This window comes from Salmo salar, chromosome ssa13 (assembly GCF_905237065.1).
Source record: "Salmo salar chromosome ssa13, Ssal_v3.1, whole genome shotgun sequence".
Taxonomy (NCBI): domain Eukaryota; kingdom Metazoa; phylum Chordata; class Actinopteri; order Salmoniformes; family Salmonidae; genus Salmo; species Salmo salar.
In genome coordinates, this window is record NC_059454.1 from 83,011,081 (window position 1) to 83,033,702 (window position 22,622).

At 42.9% G+C, this 22,622-nt stretch overlaps 1 protein-coding gene across 1 annotated transcript; it reads left to right on the forward strand.

Annotated features, from left to right (window-relative positions):
- Positions 1-11,798: 11,798 nt before the first annotated feature.
- On the forward strand, positions 11,799-20,889 carry LOC106567864 (short transient receptor potential channel 2). Its single transcript, XM_014137691.2, has 13 exons — positions 11,799-12,091; positions 13,145-13,837; positions 14,129-14,329; positions 14,512-14,676; positions 14,826-15,000; positions 15,170-15,370; positions 15,726-15,888; positions 16,038-16,130; positions 16,238-16,430; positions 16,642-16,769; positions 17,066-17,138; positions 17,227-17,359; positions 19,169-20,889. Exons 1-13 carry the CDS (start codon positions 12,077-12,079, stop codon positions 20,356-20,358), a joined length of 3,423 nt encoding a protein of 1,140 aa, XP_013993166.1. The 5' UTR covers positions 11,799-12,076; the 3' UTR covers positions 20,359-20,889.
- Positions 20,890-22,622: the final 1,733 nt, after the last annotated feature.

Sequence of the window (22,622 nt, forward strand, 5' to 3'; positions counted from 1 at the left end):
CATGGCCATTAACAGCCTGCCTCACTGCCTGATAGTCAACAGCTGCAGGTCACAGTGAAATATATTATTTTTTTAAGAGAAATGCCATGGTGGCCACAGTGCAACCCACTGTAGAAGTAGGCCAAAAACCCACAACCCATGACCAACACATTTTCACCCACGACATCAATTTCAAAGTAACCCAATTTTCAGGAAAAAATTCGATCATGGCAACCCTGTTTTTGCCCCATAGTTGTACAGGCCTCGGTTTTGTTGCTAAACAACCAACCAGAAGACTCTGTGGTATGTATTTGTTTTCAGATGGAGGGAAAACTGTACAAGTATGAAACTGTTCAGCTAAAGGTGTCTGACATTTTAGATAAACAGACAGCTACAGTGAGGGGAAAATTATTTGATCCCCTGATCCCCTGTGAAGTGAATGAAACAAGATGTTTAATTTTCACTTGGGCCATAGTAAGGTCAAATGAATTACAGTGAGGGGAAAAAAGTATTTGATCCCCTGCTGATTTTGTACATTTGCTCACTGACAAAGAAATGATCAGTCAATTTATAACATTTTTGACATGCGTTTCTCTGGATTTTTTTGTTGTTATTCTGTCTCTCACTGTTGAAATAAACCTACCATTAAAATTATAGACTGATGATTTCTTTGTCAGTGGGCAAACGTACAAAATCAGCAGGGGATCAAATACTTTTTTCCCTCACTGTAATTCATTTGACCTTACTATGTCCCAAGTGAAAATTAAACATCTTGTTTCATTCACTTCACAGGTAAATTCTTGAATTTAACTGTCAACTAGCCAGCAGATGCAACCCGCTTGCTTACAGCTGCACTAGGGTCGGACAGGCTTCCTGTTTAGATTAAGACACTGCGGAGCCGGGGGTAAGGTATGGCTCGGAAAACGTACCTCAATCCGAGGATGAGACATGCATTGTACTCCGAATTGTCCCATTATCCCAACTGTTAGACCAAGAAGATTGAACGACTGGTAGTGCAAATTAACCTGCTCAATCTTCTCTGTCGAGGAAGGGGGCAAAATGGGGGATTATGCCAAAAAAGGAGAAAGTGGGGGACAATAAGCAAGAACACACCCCTTCAACTGTAAATAATGCATAACTAAGTAGCCATGTGTTATGTTGCCATGACACAGCCCTAGGAACTGTAAATTACAAAGTACATTTAGATTAAGCTGGAAATTACTAGTTGAGTTTAGAATAAGCTTGAACCCCGCTTACAGCTATATTGTTTAAATGGTTTTGAATTATGATGCCCAACAGGTGACTCAATTAGTGACAGTTGCCTTGTGATTGAAAACTGGACACAAATGTAATTAATTAAACACCAATTTATTGAAGCTTGAACTCCACCATGACCGCTTGCAGCTTCGTGTTTAAATGTGTTTTTCATTATGGTGTCCAACAGGGAGCCACTGTGAATGAGTGATGGGTTCTTTGTGACCGAAAACTAGACACAAATGTAATTAATTAAACACCAATTTATCAAAGATAAATAATACTGCACATTTTCACATGAGGGAAACATTGAACATCAGGCCACACTAGATGCCATATCTGTACAAAATGTGGAAAACAACACAGTGAAAGAAATTACAGGATAATGTGTGCCCCATTTCTCTCATTTTGTGCACAAGTTTGTTTACATCCTTGTTAGTGAGCATTTCTCCTTTGCCAAGATAATCCATCCACCTGACAGTTGTGGCATATCAAGAAGCTGATTAAACAGCATGATCATTACACAGGTGCACCTTGTGCTGGAGAAAATAAAACACCACTCTAAAATGTGCAGTTTTGTCACAAAACACAATGCCACAGATGTCTCATGTTTTGAGGCAGTGTGCAGTTGGCATGCTAACTGCAGGAATGTCCACCAGAGCTGTTGCAAGATAACTGAATGTGCATTTCTCTACCATAAGCATTTCTCTATGCAGAATTTGGCAGTACCTCCAACCGGCCTCACAACCGCAGACCACATGTATGGCATCCTGTGGGCGAGCGGTTTGCAGATGTCAACGTTGTGAACAGAATGCCCAATGGTTGAGGTGGGGTTATGGTATGGGCAGGCATAAGCTACGGACAATGAACACAATTGCATTTTATCAATAGCAATTTGAATGTACAGAGATACAGTGACGAGATCCTGAGGCTCGTTGTCGTGCCATTCATCCGCCGCCATCACCTCATGTTTCAGAATGCGCAGCCCCATGTCTCAAGGATCTGAACACAATTCCTGGAAGCTGAAAATGTCCCAGTTCTTCCATGGCCTGCATACTCACCAGACATGTCACCCATTGAGCATGTTTGGGATGCTCTGGATTGACATATACGACAGTGTGTTCCAGTTCCTGTCAATATCCAGAAACTTCGCACAGCCATTGAAGAGGAGTGGGACAACATTCCACAGGCCACAATCAACAGCCTGATCAACTCTATGCGAAGGAGATGTTGCACTGCATGAGGCAAATGGTGGTCACACCAGAAACTGAATGGTTTTCTGATCCATGCACCTACTTTCTTTTTTTAAGGTATCTTGTGACCAACAGATGCATATCTGTATTCCCAGTCATGTGAAATCCATATATTAGGGCCTAATGAATTTATTTCAATTGACTGATTTCCTAATATGGACTGCAACTCAGTAAAATCTTAGAAATCGTTGTGTTTATGTTTTTGTTCAGTATAGTTGTTTTCATGAACTTACCAAGTGATGAAAAAAAATATATATTTAGAATGTTCGCCTAGAAGATAGATGTGACAATTGTCTGCTAGAGTACATTTCCATTTAAATATCTTGTGTCGATAAAAACAGATGGACGTAATGACGTCAGTGTCGAATAAAAATGTAGTGGTTGAAGTGTTTCCATTACCCATTTAGGCAAATTGCGACAGCCTGTGTGCACTCCCACCTACAGTGCACTTGGAAAGTATTCAGACCCCTAGACTTTTTCCACATTTTGGAACGTTACAGCCTTATTCAAAAATGTATTACATGTATTTCTTTCCTCATCAATCTACACACAATACCCCATAATGAGTAAGCAAAAACTGTTTTTTAGAAATTTTTGCAAATGTATAAAAAATATAAAACTGCAATATTACATTTACATAAGTATGCAGACACTTTACTCAGTACTTTGTTGAAGCACCTTTGGCAGCGATTACAGACGAGTTTTCTTGGGTATGACACTACAAGCTTGGCACACCTGTATTTGGGGAGTTTCTCCCATTCTTCTCTGCAGATCCTCTCAAGTTCTGTCAGGTTGGATGGGGAGTGTCGCTGCACAGCTATTTTCAGGTCTCTCCAGAAAACATATCACCATGGTGAAACTTGCACTCCTGTAGATCTGAAAAAATTGGATGGTGAAACATGCCAGCCAACCAGAAAAGCAAGGCGAAGCAATTCAGGCATTCTTGAAAGTCAGAACAATCCTTGTCCTGCAAAGAAAAATAATTTTTTAAGTAATTTAAAAAAAAATTGCAAGCAGTAGGCATTTAGCGTTGTGAAATATGGTCTCTGATTTTGCACTAGCAGATATATGGAGAGTGCATAATCCACAGCTGAAAGAATATACTTTTTACTCCACTATGCACCAATTATTTTCAAAGATAAATTACATATTACTTTCATCACAGTTAGTGCATTTAATTCAGAAGGTGAAAGTTGTATATGTCTATGTCTGATCATCATGCAAATTTATACAAATTATCAAAATGTATAACTAATGTTCCAAATCATAAACGTATAACTAATGTTCCAAATCATGCCATAAGGTGGAGATTTAATCTCACTCTTTTAAGGATCAGCCCCTTTTTTTCCAATTTTGCCTAAAATGACCCAAATCTAACTGCCTGTAGCTCAGGCCCTGAAGCAAGGATATGCATATTCTTGGTACCATTTGAAAGAAAACGCTTTGACGTTTGTGGAAATGTGAAAGGAATGTAGGAAAATATAACACACTAGATCTGGTAAAAGATAATACAAAGAAAAAACCAAGTTGTTTTGTATTTTTTTGTACCATCATCTTTGAATTGCAAGAGAAAGGCCATAATGTATTATTCCAGCCCAGGCGCAATTTCGATTTGGCCACTAGATGGCAGCAGTGTATGTGCAATGTTTAGACTGATCCAATGAACCATTGCATTTCTGTTCAAAATGTTTTATCAAGACTGCCCAAATGTGGCTAATTTGTTTATTAATAACTTTTCATGTTCAAAACTGTGCACTCTCCTCAAACAATAGCATGGTGTTATTTCACTGTAATAGCTATTGTAAATTGGACAGTGCAGTTGGATTAACAAGAATTTAAGCTTTCTGCCAATATCAGATATGTCTATGTTCTGGGAAATGTTCTTGTTACTTACAACCTCATGCTAATCGCATTAGCTTATGTTAGCTCAACCTTCTTGCAGGGGACCCAATAATCCTGAAGAAGTTAATGTTTATTTCTGTAAGCAATTCAGGTCTGATTTACATAAATTTATCCTCCTCAGCAGTCTTAACTAAAAAAAATATTACCGAACTGGAGTCCACTTTATCCTTACTAATTTGTCAACAGCATAAAAGTTTATCCGCCGAGAAGGAGACAGAATTATTAAATCAATGTTACATTCCTCTATGAATTTCGAATTCATAGAGTCAGCCAAACTGATTATCTGGACGGTAATAAACCTAGCCTCCTCTTAGCTAGTAAATTACGCAATAATGATAGTTTTGCTGACATTATTTCCATTCAGTCTGATGATGGTGTTCTCTTTCAAGATTCACCATCAGTCAATTTACAATAAAAAAAGATTATATGAAAAAGAATACACTTCTGATGTACAAAATACCTTTTTCAAGGGCTTGAATCTACTGCAACTCTCCTCCAATGATGCACCTATAATGCTCAATGAACTGCACGATGCATTAAAAGACATGAACCAAGGTAAATCCACTGGATGGGATGGCATCCCACAGGAATTCTATTTAACCTTTTGGTCTGAACTTTGCCCGATATTATTAGAAATGGTACAAACATCTCTTAAAATGGGGGTTTTCAATAGATATTAATACTGCAATTATCTCTGTTAAATAAAAAAGGTAAAGACCCAACTCTCTGTTCAAGTCATAGGCCTCTCTTCCTCAGATTTTAGCCAAACGTCTTGACATTTTTTTATCCAAAATAGTTAACCCAGATCAAACGGTTTTGTCAAACATACTGTAGATTGGCGTCAGACAATCTGAGACGTCTCCTCCCGACATTATGTATTCAAAAGTATGTGGACACCCCTTCAAATTAGTGGATTCTGCTAAAATAGCCACACCCGTTGCTGACAGGTTTATAAAATCAAAAACACAACCATGCAAACTCCATAGACAAACATTGGCAGTGGAATGGCCTTAATGAAGAGCTCAGTGACTTGGCACCGTCATAGGATGCCACCTTTCCATCAAGTCAGTTCATCAAGTTTCTGCCCTGCTAGAGCTGCCCCGGAAAACTGTAAGTGCTGTTATTGTGAAGTTGAAACGTCTAGGAGCAACAACGGCTAAGCTGCGAAGTGGTTGGCCACACAAGCTCACAGAACGGGACCGCCGAGTGCTGAAAGGCGTAGCACGTAAAAATCGTCTGTCTTCGGTTGCAACACTCACTACCAACTTCCACACTGCCTCTGGAAGCAACGTCAGCACAATAATTGTTTGTCGGGAGCTTCATGAAATGAGTTTCCATGGCCGAGCAGCCACAAGCCTAAGATCACCATGCACAATGCCATGCGTCGGCTCAAATGGTGTAAAGCTCGCCACCATTGGATTCTGAAGCAGTGGAAACTGGGAAGTCTGTCACACCCTGATCTGTTTCACCTGTCCATGTGATTGTCTCCACCCACCTCCAGGTGCCGCCCATCTTATCCTTTGTATTTATACCTCTGTTCTCTGTTTGTTCATTGCCAGTTCATCTTGTTTGTCAAGTCAACTAGCATTTTTGTTCTCAGCTCCTGCTTTTCCCAGTCTCTTTTTCTCACCCTCCTGGCTTTGACCCTTGCCTGTCCTGACTCTGAGCCGCCTGCCTGACCACTCTGCCTGCCCCTGACCCTGAGCCTGCTTGCCGACCTGTACCTTTGCCCCACCTCTGGATTCTTGACCTCTGCCTACCCTGAGTCTGCCTGCTGTCCGGTACCGTTGCCCCACCTCTAGTTTACTGACCCCTGCCTGCCTCGACCTGTCTATTGCCTGCCCCTGTTGGAATATTAAAACATTGTTAAGTCGACGTGTCTTCATCTGGGTCTTACCTTGATTCCTGATGAACTCGCCAAGGCTGTCCAACGTCCAGCCTCCTATTTGCCGTATCCCTGGAGCCTTTAGCTCCAATAATACGTCAATATCAAGGTAAAGGACAAATAGTAAGGACACCTAGAGCACCAGAGAGACAGTGTGACAGTACCCCCTCCCCAGCGTGTTCGGCTCCAGCTGCAGGACGCCAACCACAGGGACGATCCCGGGGAACAGGAGCGGATCGGTCGCCTCTGCTGAGGCGCAGAAACCTGATGAACCGGCTGAGGCTGACGAGCCGGCTGAGACCTCCCCAGTTGCCTCGGTCGAGGCACGGGAATCCGTCAAACCCACCTGCTGAGGCCTCCCAGGTAGCTCTGGCCCAGACACCCGGACCCAATCATCATCAATCATGTCAATGCGGAGTTATACGGAGCCCTCTGCACAGCGATGCTGTACGGAGCTTGTTTTGGTCTCTGCATGCCTCCAGAGGTTCCACAATTACGTCACACCCTCCATATGGAGACTCTGACCACATTTTCGGATCAAGCATATACTGGCTTTTAAAGGCGCTGCATGGTCAATCCAATGTCTGAAGTGGCCGTACAGCATTTACTGCAGATGCCAGGACTTTCATACTTCTTGCACTTAGCAGAGCAGGGCAGAGCTGTTGTGAAGGAAGTTGTCAAGGAAGTGAGTTTGTGTTTATACTGGACCTCCCGCCCCCACCTAATGTCAACCAATCATGTCAATGCGGAGCTAGAGACCCCTTTCCAGTACACAACACACTGACATCACCCACAGATGTGCACGACTCTTGGCTGCAGTAAGAAAGCCATCGCCATCTGTGCCCATTCAACATAGCCTAGATTTATGTTTTTATTACTTCTAAACAAAATCACTTTTTGGGGTTCTCATATGCTTACAATGATGTGTTGATTCTTACTTGAACAGTCGCTAAGATTATATTTGGCTGTGATCTCTGCAAAATAACTATTTTGGATGCAGACGTTGTTAGCTTGAATGCTAACACTCATTAATATAGGCTGTAGCAAAAGCTAGCCAAAGAGCCATTTTACTGGTTGAAGTTGAAGTGTTTAAAAGTATAATGCAGTTGATTTGTGATGATGACACAAACATTATATTAAGCAGGATATTTATACAAGCCTTAAAATCCAATTATAATTCGAAAGTAATGTGAAATGCACTCATAAGCAACATGTAAATTGAGGCATTTTTCCTGGCATTCTATAAGAACTCCCCATATTCTGTCACCAACTTGTGTGCATTGCCCTCGTGCATCAATGTTTGCAAAGACAGAAAGGGGTCTATATGGAGCCCTGCACATTGTTTCAAAATTTGAGAGGCTTATGGCGATTCACACCTTCCGACCACATTTTCGGATCAAGCATAAATGGGCTTTTACTCACCTGCTTCTCTCTGTCCGCTCTTCATGCGCGTCTATTCCGCCGTCAGTCTTTTTACACTGAACAAAAATATCAACGCAACATGTAAAGTGTTGGTCCCATGTTTCATGAGCTGAAATAAAAAATCCCAGAAAATTTCCAGACGCACAAAAAGCTTATTTCTCTCAAATTTTGTGCACAAATTTGTTTAGATCCCTGTTTGTGAGCATTTCTCCTTTGCCAAGATAATCCATCCACGTGACAGGTGTGGCATATCAAGAGGTTGATCATTAAACAGGTGCACATCATGATCATTAAACAGGTGCGCCTAGTGCTGGGGACTATAAAAGGCCACATTAAAATGTGTAGTTTTGTCACACAACACAATGCCACAGATGTCTCAAGTTTTGGGGGAGGGTGCAATTGGCATGCTGACTGCAGGAATGTCTACCAGAGCTGTTGCCAGAGAATTCAATGTTCATTTCTCTACCATAAGCCGTTGTAGAGAATTTGGCAGTACGTCCAACCGGCCTCACAACCGTGTAACCACGCCAGCCCAGGACCTTCGCATCTGGCTTCTACATCTGCAGGATTTTTTGAGGTGAGGGTGGAGGGTGCTCAGGAGTATTTATTTCTGTAATAAAGCCCTCTTGTGGATAAAAACAATCTACCCCCCCCCCTAAAAAAACAATGTCTGTGGATGTGGAAATTAAGGCCGGTCCGGAACTGCACCAAAAAAAGACGTTGGCTCGTGCTTACTGGGGTGTAGCCTACCATGTCGGCCCACAATGGATTTTTATGAATGCCCATCCATGTGGTAGGCCCACCATTTGTAAAACAGGCCATTGCATTGGCTTTATTAGTCCTGATTCCTGTGACTAATCAATTTGGCCATTTAAGCTCTGAATATCAGCTAGTAGCTAACCAACTTTATTAGGAGTTATCGTTGTACCAGTACCCCCTGTATATAGCCTCGCTATTATTATTTTACTGCTGCTCTTTAATTATTTGTAACTTTTATTTTTGATTTATCTATTTTACTTAACACTTATTTTTCTTAACTGCATTATTGTAAGTAAGCATTTCACTGTAATGTCTACACCGGTTATATTTGGCGCATGTGACAAATAAAATTAGATTTTATTTACAATACTTTTACACAGTATTTTGTTTTTTGCTATGATCAGCTTGTCAAAAATGTACAGATACAAACTCAAAACCACTGATCATGACAATGGGGTGAAACTCCTGGACAACAGTTGTGATTTTCCATTTTACTTTGACCTGTCCAGTTTTTAGGATTTGCTGTTTGTTAACATGACAGCAATTTTTTTTATTTGATTGAGCAACATGATGGAAAAAGTGTCAGTTTCATTACATTGTCATTCATTTTATCTCCAGCCTGTAGGCTACAGAAAAGGCCACATACTCTTTCTACCATATCCTATATCTGCTACATTATTTATGTTAGATACATTTTTGACGGAACGTTGGTGGAGCGTGTGGTGGTTAATTTCTGTATTACCAAATGAGGAGAGACAAACTTCACACACCAGTCAGAGTTATACTTAAACTACATCTTTAATAATAAGAGCTTTGCAATAGCAATGACTTTCAACGATTCCCTATTTCTAATGAACCGTTGAGAGTGACAACACAAAAGTACAAAGATCTTTTATATCCAAGATACACCCCTCTCAACCTACATGGTCACAAGGTTAAGATTTGTATGAAAGATATCTATAATACATAGCATACAGCATCTGCTATGTCAACAGTTTTCATTGTATAGACCAGTGTCTGGTCCTCCTACTCCAAACTGGAACTGTCTCTTCCTGGTACGGTATAGAACAAAAACACCAACTCATCCAATGGCATAACTCAATTGTAAATTCTAGATACTCCAATCTCAAGTAAAACCCCTTCTTGACCCCACTCCTGGACAAGCTCACTGAGCGGAGTGAGTCTCTAGGTCATACACTATCCCAGGATAAGTGCAACATCAGAGAGGACATTCAATGGTTCCAGACACTGCCATACACCTCCCCCCAATGCCAAAGGAGGGAGTGACTTGCGCACAGACATTGTGGAGACAAGTAATTGGTTCCCCATTAATCACGCCATCCCTTCACATGGTTTAAGAATAGGTAAAGACACATTCACATATGAATACAATGTTCCATCCTGTCCTATTCCCTTTCTGATATTCTGCATAGCACCAAGGACATGTGAAAGACAAGCCTGACCTCTCCCCTCTCTGGGCCCCAAGTGACTGAGCCCCAGCCGAGGGAAGAACTGCACCCCTGCCCCAGTCATGTGAAGTCCATAGATTAGGGCCTAATTAATTCATTTAAATTGACTGATCTCCTTTTATGAACTGTAACTCAGAAAAATCTTTGAAATTGTTGCAAGTTGCGTTTATGTTTTTGTTCAGTATAAATATAATTTAGCCATGATGGCGAGTGCCGATGCAGACCAAGACCCTGATGAGTCATTGGATTTGTACGTGTTACATTAGAGAAACGAGCAAAGCGAGCCATGTTGATATATTGTATCATTTCATCGCCTAGTATAACCAAGAGCACAGACCAGTCTGAGTAGACTTTGTAAGTTCACTGTCAAGCAGCCTCTGAGTGTCAGAGAGTGAAAATGGAGCACCGATTTACGACAGGGACGCTTGCAGCTTTACAGCAAAGAATGGCTTTTCTCTAGCCTAAACCATGCTTCGGGACGTTTTAAACTAATCCTGGGTCGCTAATTATTGATTTGATAACAAACAACGTTGTTTAGTCATGTTACCTAGCTATCTAACAACTTGGTAACTTGACAGTAGGTTTAGGCAAATTTGATTGGCACAGGAAGAAAGACAGAGCGTCTGCTACTCAAGAGATGTGATTCAAAGGTAGGATTCATATAGGCCTAATATAAGCTTAAACTATATAAAAACTTGATTTATTTATTGCGCTCCTTCAATTCTGATTGGTGCCTAACGAGAGACAGAGAGGTGTGTGTGTGTTTATGAAAGTGAGGTAGACAGAGGGAGTGTGTGATGAAGGGAGGAGGGAGAGTGTCTGTGTTAACTGAAGCGTAAAGCTTTCATTCAGTGTTTTCCCCTTACTGACACAGTGACATGCAGATCATTATGCTTGTATATTCCTTCCTCCCATTCCTCCAGCCAAATCACACGTAGGACTTTGCAGAAATGAGCAAATCACCCATTCTATGCAGTATCATATTTACTGAACAGTGTGAAGTTAAATTCAATGTGTTGTATTGAGTAGAAGTGTACATTTCAGTGACCAGGTTTTTTGAGAACGTTTAGAAAACGTGAACAAGCGGCCGGGGCGAACAAGATACTAGGCCAATTTTATTTTCTTCACTGTGGTATTTGCGATACTATTCGGTATCGTTTGTAAAAATGTTGGTATCATGACAACACTACTGCCCTTTCTGCTCCTTCAGGTTCCCTCTGTCCCACATCCAGATGGAGACCACGTGGACTCCCATGTCATATGGGTGGACTAGGAATGACTGCATTGTATATTTACATGTTTCTGCTTTTATCTAGTGGGCAGTGCTGCAAACGTGGATACGCTATCGTTTTTAATATACTGTAGGTACATTAGTATTTTACTGACTAGTTCTGTAGCTATATACTCATTGAAAATAATCTCTCTCTGCCTACCTTTATTCCCCACTCTGCTCTGAGTGTTTGGTTCTCTCCTGAGCTCATTGAAGGCTCATGTTCTTGCTTGCACCGTTTACATATGTCTGCTAATGATTATTATCTATTACATATTGTATAGTATAAACAACAACAATAGACTGTGTTCAGTACATTTATTTCGGAAGTAATCAATCATAATCATAATGATCAATTCAATTCATTGTTGATTTATCTTGTCTTGTTGGCTGCTCCTTGTTTTTTTTTCACCACTCTGAACTTGTCCCACAGGGAACATTAATGACTGCTGCTACCTGTTAGTTAACAGCCATCTCACCTGCAGCGTTTCCACTGGGGAGCACTGCAGTGTTCATTTGAATAGAGGCTTGGTAAGGAAGGCAAGGGCCACTGCCTGGTTTGGACCTAGCCAGGCGTGAAACACAGTGAAATGGTTGCTTTTTAATTGGTCCTGTCGCAGGGGAGTAGAGATGTGTTATTTGGTTTGTGGGGAGTCATTCTAACCAAGCTCTGTGTAGTCAGCCGAGAGCACATGACCACAGTGATCCTTTTTCTGCACACTGACGGAGCCCAAAACAGCAGTCAGCGGACCCCACTGCCGTTCTCGTCTACCCTTCTCAGCCTCAAGAATAACCAGGGAGCTTGGATTTCCACCGATAATGTGAGGTCATCTTCACAACTAGGGACAATTACTCCATTATCTGTCAATTTTACTGAAGAAACATGGAAAACCTCACAGTGAGTGTATTTGAAATAAACTTTTCATAGAAAAGAAAGATGTTAAGCAATTGATTGAAATATGTGTCTGTATTCTAACATAATAAAAACAATTATGTAATAGAATTTGTTTGTTTATAATACTCTAATAAACTTCAATTGTAAAGCTCCTTTCTTACATTATTTGTACTTTGCAACCCAAAGTGCTCTACAAACGATTAAAAAGATGTGAATATTTGTCATATGCAAAGAATGAAAGAAAAGGGCATTAGGAATGAATATGACCAGACGTACTAGAATAGAAACCATTATCACTGATGATCTTGGCGATATCTTTCCATTTTATCTCGGGATGGGCCTCATAATAATATTATATGTTTTCTACTTGTGTTCTCATAGTATATATTCCTGTTAAATGCTCAGATAATAATAATACATTTAATTTGTAAAGTGCTTTTTTCACACCCAAGGCGCTAAATGATTAATTGCATTATAATACTATTGTCCTACTGTATAGTACCTGCTTGGTAATCCCATTTATGAATGTCAATGTTCTTATTTAGGCTACTCAGGGCAGACAAATTATTAGTAATTTGTGTCCTATTGTATAATAAACATTTGTATTAATTAAAGCTAGAATCCTTAATTGGAATCAATAACAAAGCATTTTCCACACCCCTGTTTTGCAAAAAAGTTAAGGGATTTGGATGGAGAAATGTAACCACCCCCAAATGTATAGACGGAGCTATGCACGCAAGGACTGACCACCCATGATATCAAATGTATAGTTTTTACTATGTTTTGAAGATATACACTGATTGTTTACATTTACGTTTGTTTACAAACATAGGAGTAAAACAAGCTCATATTTAGGGTTCTGATGGGGTTCGATAGTTGAACTAAGCTCATGAGGCATTTATAAGTAATTTTCTTCCAGAATCAATGGGTATATATCATTAATTTATATGTCAAAAACATGGATGTAGCAACTAAGGATTCTAGTTTGGATTAATGTTGTTTAGATTTGGAGACATTAAAGCAATAAGCTGTCTCTGTGTCTCCTTGTGGTTTTAGCCGGAGCAATGGCGGGAGATAGTGAACAAGAAGATGCGCTTCCCTCTGGAGCTGATCAGTGCCATCCAGGAGGGGAACATAGTGATGGTGTGTGGCCTGCTGAATACTGGTGACGGTATCATCCGCCAGCTGGACGACTCCGAGGACCGGCTGTGGAGAGAGGCCCTGAACCTGTCCATCCGCCTGGGCAACGAGGATACCATGGACGCCCTCCTCCAGGGCATCAAGTTTGACTTTCGCCAGATCCATGAGGCTCTGCTGGTTGCCGTGGACACCAACCAGGCCCGCGTGGTGAAGAGGCTCCTCGACCGCCTGGACCAGGAGAAGGGCAACAAGATGGATGTGCGATCCTTCTCCCTGGCCATCTTCGACCACTCTATCGATGACTCGCAGTTCGCCCCAGGCGTGACCCCGCTGACCCTGGCCTGTCAGAAGGACCTGTATGAGATTGTCACCATGCTGACCCAGAAGGGCCACATCATCCCACGGCCACACAAGATCTCCTGTGCCTGTCTAGAGTGTAGGAACGGGCGGCAGTATGACCTGCTGAAGTTCTCCCTGTCTCGCATCAACACCTACCGTGGCATTGCCAGCCGGGCCTATCTGTCCATCACCTCAGAGGACGCCATGCTCAGTGCCTTCGGCCTCAGCAGGGAGCTACGCAAACTCTCCAAGAAGGAACCCGAGTTCAAGGTTAGATCCTGTTTGTGCTTATGCCCATATAGTCCCTCTGCACAAAGTATGTGGTGTATTACCCGGGAACAAATCTCACGTGGACAGACTACGTAAACATAAATGACGCACAAATGTAGTTCTGGGTTCTCTGAGATTACCCTGGAACATGAATATAACTATCCTGGGAAATACATTTTTCCATTGTGAGTAACTATAACTTGTTACCATACCATTGTATTCGGTGCTGTAATGTGAAGTGCTATTAGATTGTTTATCTGCGTGATTGTTTGTGTTCTCTCTCTCCCCCAGCCTCAGTACTTGGGTCTGGAGGAGCTGTGCCAGGAGTTTGCGGTGGAGCTGCTGGGGATGTGCCGTAACCAGAGTGAGGTCACCACCATCCTGAACAGCTGTGGAGATGAAAGCCAGGACGCCCTTGACCAGCAGGCCTTCGAGGAGGGCATCCCCAACCTGACCCGCCTGAGGCTTGCCGTCAACTGCAATCAAAAACAGGTAGAGCCACAGTAATATACGGAGCTAATAGACAAGACCATCCCTGGGTATTTTATACAGTACATAGACCTAGATTTTGAGTGGTGTTATTTGGGTTGCTGAACATGTTCAGTGAGATGAAAGGTGCATTCCTCTCCATATGTCCTGTTTGTGAGTTGTGGCCGCTCTTTCTCTCTTTCTAGTTTGTAGCCCACCCTATCTGCCAGCAGGTGCTGTCCTCTATTTGGTGTGGGAACCTGTCTGGCTGGAGAGGCAGCAAGACAACCTGGAAGCTGCTGGTGTCTGTGGGGATCTTCTTCACCATGCCCCTCCTCTGCCTCGTCTACTGGATTGCACCCAAGTCCAAGGTCAGATGGCCTCAAGTTCTGTAAAGTATTGATGTTGTATGTGCCTTGTGTGACTCTGTGTGGGTCTGTCTTGGGCCTGCAGATGTATGGGTACATTTTCTCATGTATTTGATTTTGGCTTTGTATGTACTCTACTGTGTTTCTCTCAGGTGGGAAAGATACTGAAGATTCCGGTGATAAAGTTCCTTCTTCACTCTGCCTCCTACATGTGGTTCCTCATCACATTGTTGGGAGAGTCCATCACCATGGAGTTGTATAGAGATCAGTTTGCTTCGCGTCAGCAGAATATTCTGCACAGCTCATTCCACATGGTGTGGGTGGTCGGTGGGTTAGCTATTTCTCCCTTAACACAGACTCTGTTATTACTATGAATATTGAAATACCATAAATACAGTTTTTCCTTTATGGTCGAATGGGGAAATTGACAATTGGGCATACAGCAGTTATCAGTCGAGTGACAAGTCCTCCATATTGTACTATCTATCATCTACAGGGTTCTTCTGGTATGAATGTAAGGAGGTGTGGATTGAAGGTCTGCGGAGCTACTTCCTGGACTGGTGGAACTGCATGGACATGATGGTACTCAGCATGTACCTGGCCTCCTTCACTCTGCGCGTCCTCATCATGCTAAAAGGTCACTTCCTGTGCCAGGCCCCTGACGGGACTGAGGAGTGTGCCTACTTCACCCAGACTGGTGAGAGAAAGAGGCTTTATTCAACCAGAGACATGGATTTGGGTCATTATCATGGTGTTAGATTTGAAGTTGATGTTTTACCAGGATGGTAAAACATTGTGTTTTACACATTGTGTTTACTTGATAGCTACCTACACAAATAGCTAGCTAGAACAAAGTGTTAATAAGATTAAAATTCATTAAAAAGATTTAAGAGCAATACAAATAACTTCAATTCAGGAAGTAAACAGAGGAATTTCAGTTTACTTCCTGTTCCAGAATTGACCGAATTGAAATGGAATTGACCCCAATCCTGCAATACATGTTCATGTTTCCTGGGGTAAACTGGCTAATATTGTTTGCCACTGCCCTGTAGTGCGCCAGGACTGGCATCAGGAGGACCCCCAGCTCATAGCTGAGGTACTGTTTGCAGTGACCAGTATGCTGAGCTTCACCCGCTTGGCCTACATCCTGCCTGCACAGGAGTCCCTGGGTACACTCCAGATCTCCATAGGGAAGATGATCGATGACATGATGAGGTAGGATGAAATGCTCAGGCTATGCTGTCCACTGAGATGTTGTGCAATATATACTGTGAGGTACTGTCTGTTTGTGATTGTGCTGCTTTCCTCACAAAACAAACCAATATTGGTTGGTTGATAGATACGAGTCTCTTTTCTCTCCCTAGGTTCATGTTCATATTGATGATTATTGGAACTGCTTTCCTCTGTGGTATCAATAACATCTATGTTCCTTATGTCACCCAACCATATCTTGGAAGGTAAAGAATATTTTAAAGTAAACTATACTTAACTACATAGCTCCATACTTATCTTATTAAATCATTATGACAATCATAAAACTCCCAACCCTAACTCCATTCCTTAGGTTTAACGAGACTTTTCGTTTCCTGTTCTGGACCATGTTTGGGGTGGCCAACCAGGACTATGTGGACATGCCTGAGTTTGTGGTTGCAGAGTTTGTGGGCAGAATCCTTTACGGCATCTTCACCCTGGTGATTGTGATCGTGCTGCTCAACATGCTCATTGCAATGATCACCAACTCCTTCCAGAAGATTGAGGTGAGAAAGATTGAACTCAGGAAACTTGGCTCTCAGTTGGTCCACCTCAAGGGCAGGACAGATGCCTTTGAATGGAAGAAACTGCATTCCACTGCAGCAGATTAAAGTGTTTCAAAGCTCAAACTCTAGACCTTTATGATTACACAGTAAAGTTTAGAAGGGATTCTAGAATGTGCCCTGACTGCTGCTTTCTGTACCTGTCCTCTCTCAGGATGATGCTGATGTTGAGTGGAAATTTGCCCGATCCAAGCTCTATCTGAGTTACTTCCGAGAAGGTCTCACTATGCCTGTCCCCTTCAACATCATCCCCTCACCTAAGGCCTTTTTCTACCTCATACGGTAGGTCAGGGGTCTCCAACCCAGTTCCTAGAGAGCTACCCTTCTGTAAGTGTTCGCTCCAACCCCAGTTATAACTAACCTGGTTCAGCTTATCAACCAGATAATTATTAGAATCAGGTGTGCTAGGTTAGGGTTGGAGTGAAAACTTACAGAACGGCAGCTCTCCAGGAACAGGGTTGGAGAGCCCTACGGTAGGTTATACTGTTATACAGCCAACTTCCTCTACCTACAATAGAACAACCTCTATCTCAAAGGTCAGTTTTGTCTCATATTTCCTGTTTTTATGTTTATCCCAGGGGTATTTTTCGTAAGATCTGCTGCTGTTGTACTTTGAACTCGACACCAGACTATCCCCCCATAACCTCCATGGTAAGAACTCCACCTCAGCTCATTTGACATGGCCTTGACATACAGAATGCAGACCAATGAGAATGTGTCTGTTCCCTTCGTTGTCCAGTCGAACGGGAAGGAGATGGATGGTGGAGGGTCGGGGGAGAACCAGATACCTTATCGCCAGCAGGTGATACGGGCTCTGGTGCAGCGCTACATTGAGTCTGAACGTCGGAAGTTTGAGGAGACCAAGAGAAAAGGTAACCCATCATGTTTCCCGACCCAGCCTTAGGGCCTTCAAGTCTTCAGTTAAGACATGTTTATGTGTTAAAGGTCAGTTAAACAGAGAGGAACTACTGACTTGGCCTCACACACGCATACTCTGTTTAGTACTGTACAGTGAGGGAAAAAAAGTATTTGATCCCCTGCTGATTTTGTACGTTTGCCCGCTGACAAAGAAATGATCAGTCTATAATTTTAATGGTAGGTTTATTTCAACAGTGAGAGACAGAATAACAACAAAAAAATCCAGAAAAATGCATGTCAAAAATGTTATAAATTGGTTTGCATTTTAATGAGGGAAATAAGTATTTGACCCCCTCTCAATCAGACAGATTTCTGGCTCCCAGGTGTCTTTTATACAGGTAACGAGCTGAGATTAGGAGCACACTCTTAAAGGGAGTGCTTCTAATCTCAGTTTGTTACCTGTATAAAAGACACCTGTCCACAGAAGCAATCAATCAATCAGATTCCAAACTCTCCACCATGGCCAAGACCAAAGAGCTCTCCAAGGATGTCAGGGACAAGATTGTAGACCTACACAAGGCTGGAATGAGCGACAAGACCATCACCAAGCAGCTTGGTGAGAAGGTGACAACAGTTGGTGCGATTATTCGCAAATGGAAGAAACACAAAAGAACTGTCAGTCTCCCTCAGCCTGGGGCTCCATGCAAGATCTCACCTCGTGGAGTTGCAATGATCATGAGAATGGTGAGGAATCAGCCCAGAACTACACGGGAGGATCTTGTCAATGATCTCAAGGCAGCTGGGACCATAGTCACCAAGAAAACAATTGGTAACACACTACGCCATGAAGGACTGAAATCCTGCAGCGCCCGCAAGGTCCCCCTGCTCAAGAAAGCACATATACATGCCCGTCTGAAGTTTGCCAATTAACATCTGAATGATTCAGAGGACAACTGGGTGAAATTGTTGTTGTCAGATGAGACCAAAATGGAGCTCTTTGGCATCAACTCAACTTGCCGTGTTTGGAGGAGGAGGAATGCTGCCTATGACCCCAAGAACACCATCCCCACCGTCAAACATGGAGGTGGAAACATTATGCTTTGGGGGTGTTTTTCTGCTAAGGGGACAGGACAACTTCACTGCATCAAAGGGACGATGGACGGGGCCATGTACCGTCAAATCTTGGGTGAGAACCTCCTTCCCTCAGCCAGGGCATTGAAAATGGGTCGTGGATGGATATTCCAGCATGACAATGACCCAAAACACACGGCCAAGGCAACAAAGGAGTGGCTCAAGAAGAAGCACATTAAGGTCCTGGAGTGGCCTAGCCAGTCTCCAGACCTTAATCCCATAGAAAATCTGTGGAGGGAGATGAAGGTTCAAGTTGCCAAACGTCAGCCTCGAAACCTTAATGACTTGGAGAAGATCTTCAAAGAGGAGTGGGACAAAATCCCTACTGAGATGTGTGCAAACCTGGTGGCCAACTACAAGAAACGTCTGACTTCTGTGATTGCCAACAAGGGTTTTGCCACCAAGTAGTAAGTCATGTTTTGCAGAGGGGTGAAATACTTATTTCCCTCATTAAAATAAAAATAATGTAAAAAAAATGTTTACATGCGTTTTTCTGGATTATTTTGTTATTATTCTGTCTCTCACTCTCTCAATAAACCTACCATTAAAATTATAGACTGATAATTTCTTTGTCAGTGGGCAAACGTACAAAATCAGCAGGGGATCAAATACTTTTTTCCCTCACTGTATGTTTGTAAATAGCATTGTGGTGCATTCAGTGTCATTGGTTTGGTCTGTTCTTACCTCCTCAGATGTGGGTAATCGGATCACAGAGCTAAACAAGGTGGTGGGCAGGCTGCATGCTGAGATGAAGGCCATCATGCAGGTTCTGGTGGACTCTGGCCAGGCTGCAGGAGACATCCCCAACACTGATGGCTCATCCATCCTGGGGAAATACATAATGGGAGCCAAGAACAACTTCAGGGGGTTCGACAACAGGCTGGACAACAAACACACACCTCTACGGGTGACTGTGGAGATGGGACAAGAGGGAAAAGTGGCGGAAGAGAAGGCTGGAGCAGTGGTGATGCTAAATGACGAAGGGATGGAGGTGGAACACGACAGAAAGGTGGAGATAGGAAAGGATGGAAGGACAGCAATGGGACTAGACAAAAAAGTGGAGATGGAAAAGGAGGCTAAGGATGGAGAGATGGTGGTCAAACAGGAAGTAAAGGTGGATGTGGGGCTAGATGGAGCAGAGGGGACGAAGCAGGTAGGAGACATGGATGTTGTGAAGATGGAGGAGGGGAGAGCTGATGGAAGGAAGGGAGAGAGAAGGGCGGAGGAGGTAGTGAAGGAGTCGGAGCAGAACATGGAAAATGGAGAAAAGGGAGAGGTAAGAGAGCACAAGATGGAAAGGAGAGGAGACAGTGACGGGAAGGGGGAGAAGGGGATAAATAAGGCACGCAACAATGAGACGGTGGAGAAAAGGGTGGAGGGAGAGTCCAGTCCGGGTAAGGCAGAAGTAAGGATGGAAGTGAAAGACAAAGGGAAAAAGGTAGATAGCAGTGTGAATAATACAATCGGGGACAAAGGAGTTGTAGGAGGTGACAAAACAGTTAATGAAATGGGAGGATGTGGGAATGAAAGTAAAGTAGACATGGGACTGGAAGATGTGAAAGAGGTAGAGAGGAAGGTCAAAGCGATGGAACTAAAGGAGAAAAGAGTGGTGGGGAAGATCAACGTGGCAGAGAGGTGGAATAAGGGGGAGGGGAGGGCAGTGGAGGAGAATGTGATTGAAAAGAAGGCTGCCAAGGCTGGCATGGTGGTGGTGGAGAATACTGCCAGGGCTGGGGTGAATATCCTGGGGGAGAAGGTGGTTCCTTCCCCGACCGGTAGCAGCAGCTCACAGGACACTGGCTTCGGCTCACAGGAAGGGGAGGGGTCCATCAATGGAGGACCAATGAGACCCGCATATCTGAGTGCATCATCTCCAGATTAGAGGTGTCAGCCAGTTAGCATTGTTTCAGTCAAATCCATAGTACAGTAATTGGTTGACCACAGGAGATGTTTTACATCAACGCAGCAATATACACTTGCAGTTGGTAGCATAGGAACATTTCGCTGTAAAAGGAGGTACAAACCATTCGAAGGCATGTATACTGAACAAAAATATAAACGCAACATGTAAAGTGTTGAATGTTAATTTCTCTACCATAAGCCACCTCCAACGTCGTTTTACAGAATTTGGCAGTGTGTCCAACCGGCCTCACAACCGCAGACCATGTTTAACCACGCCAGCTCAGGACCTCCACATCTGGCTTCTTCACCTGCGGGATGGTCTGAGACCAGCCACCCGGACAACTGATGAAACTGAGGAGTATTTCTGTCTGTAATAAAGCCCTTTTAAGGGGGAAAACGCATTCTGTTTGGCTGTGCTTGGCTCCCCAGTGGGTCGGCCTGGCTCCCAAGTGGGTGGGCTTATGCCCTTCCAGGCCCACCTATGGCTGCGCCCAGCCCAGTCATGTGAAATCCATAGATTAGGGCCTAATGAATTTACTTCATTTGACTGATTTCCTTATATGAACTGTAACTCAGTAAAATCTTTGAAATAGTTGCATGTTGCGTTTAGATTTTTGTTCAGTATATATTACAAAAAGCTATCTCACTTTAAATACAACTTTTCAAACCAATATTAAAATACCCAAAATATACATTGTGTCCTTGTGTGTTCATTATATAAAGTAAATTATTTCAGGAAGACTTGTTACAGTGCATTCGGAAAGTTTTCAGACCCCTTGACTTTTAACACATTGTTACGTTATCTACATACAACACACCATAATAGGGTTTTAGAAATTTTTGCAAATGTATTAGAAATAAAAAACAGAAATACCTTATTTACATAAGTATTCAGACCCTTTGCAATGAGACTCGAAATTGAGCTCAGGTTCATCCTGTTTCCATTGATCATCCTTGAGATGTTTCTACAACTTGATTGGAGTCCACCTGTGGTAAATTCAATTGATTGGACATCATTTTAAAAGGCACACACCTGTCTATGTAAGATCCCACAGTTGACAGTGCATGTCAGATCAAAAACCAAGCCATGAGGTCGAAGGAATTAACCGTAGAGCGCCCGAGACAGGATTGGGTCGAGGCACAGATCTGGGGAAGGGTACCAAAAAATGTCTGCAGCATTGAATGTCCCCAAGAACACAATGGCCTCCATCATCCTTAAATGGAAGGTTGGAAACACCAACTCTACCTAGAGCTGGCCACCCGACCAAACTGAGCAATCCGGGGAGAATGGTCTTGGTCAGGGAGGTGACCAAGAACCCGATGGTCACTCTGACAGAGCTCCTCTGTGGAGATGGCAGAACCTTCCAGAAAGACAACCATCTCTGCAGCACTCCACCAATCAGGCCTTTATGGAGAGTGGCCAGATTGCCAACCGTCACATCTGGAGAAAACCTGGCACCATCCCTACGGTGAAGCATGGTGGTGGCAGCATCATGCTGTGGGGATGTTTTCAGTGGCAGGGACTGGAAGACTAGTCAGTAAATTGTATTGTCAATTTTGTTTTGTATTTAAACGACACTTTAAACGTGTACATGACACTGCAACAACATTTCCCCATGAGGACAATAAAGTAAGTAAGTAAGTCAGGATCGAGCGAAAGATGAACGGAGCAAAGTACAGAGAGATCCTTGATGAAAACCTGCTCCAGAGCGCTCAGGACCACAGACTGGGGCAAAGGTTCACCTTCCAACAGGACAACGACCTTAAGCACACAGCCAAGACAACACAGGAGTGGCTTCAGGACAAGTCTCTGAATGTCCTTGAGTGTCCCAGCCAGAGCCCGGACTTGAACCCGATCAAACATCTCTGGAGAGATGGCTGTGCAGCACTACTCCCCTAACAACCTGCAGAGAAGAATGGGAGAAACTCCTCAAATACAGGTGTGCCAAGCATGTAATGTCATATACAAGAAGACTCGAGGCTGTAATCGCTGCCAAAGGTGCTGAGTACCGAGTAAAAGGTTGGAATACTTATGTAAATGTGATATTTCAGTTATTTTTTTTCATCTCTAAAAACCAGTTTTTGCTTTGTCATTATGAGGTATTGTGTTATGTTTGAGGGGAAAATTATTCAATCAATTTTAGAATAAGGCTGGAACGAAACAAAATGTGGAAAAGGTCAAGGGAGCTGTATACAGCTCTGACAGTCTCTTCCCTGTTGGTAAAGATGATTAATCTTTCCTCC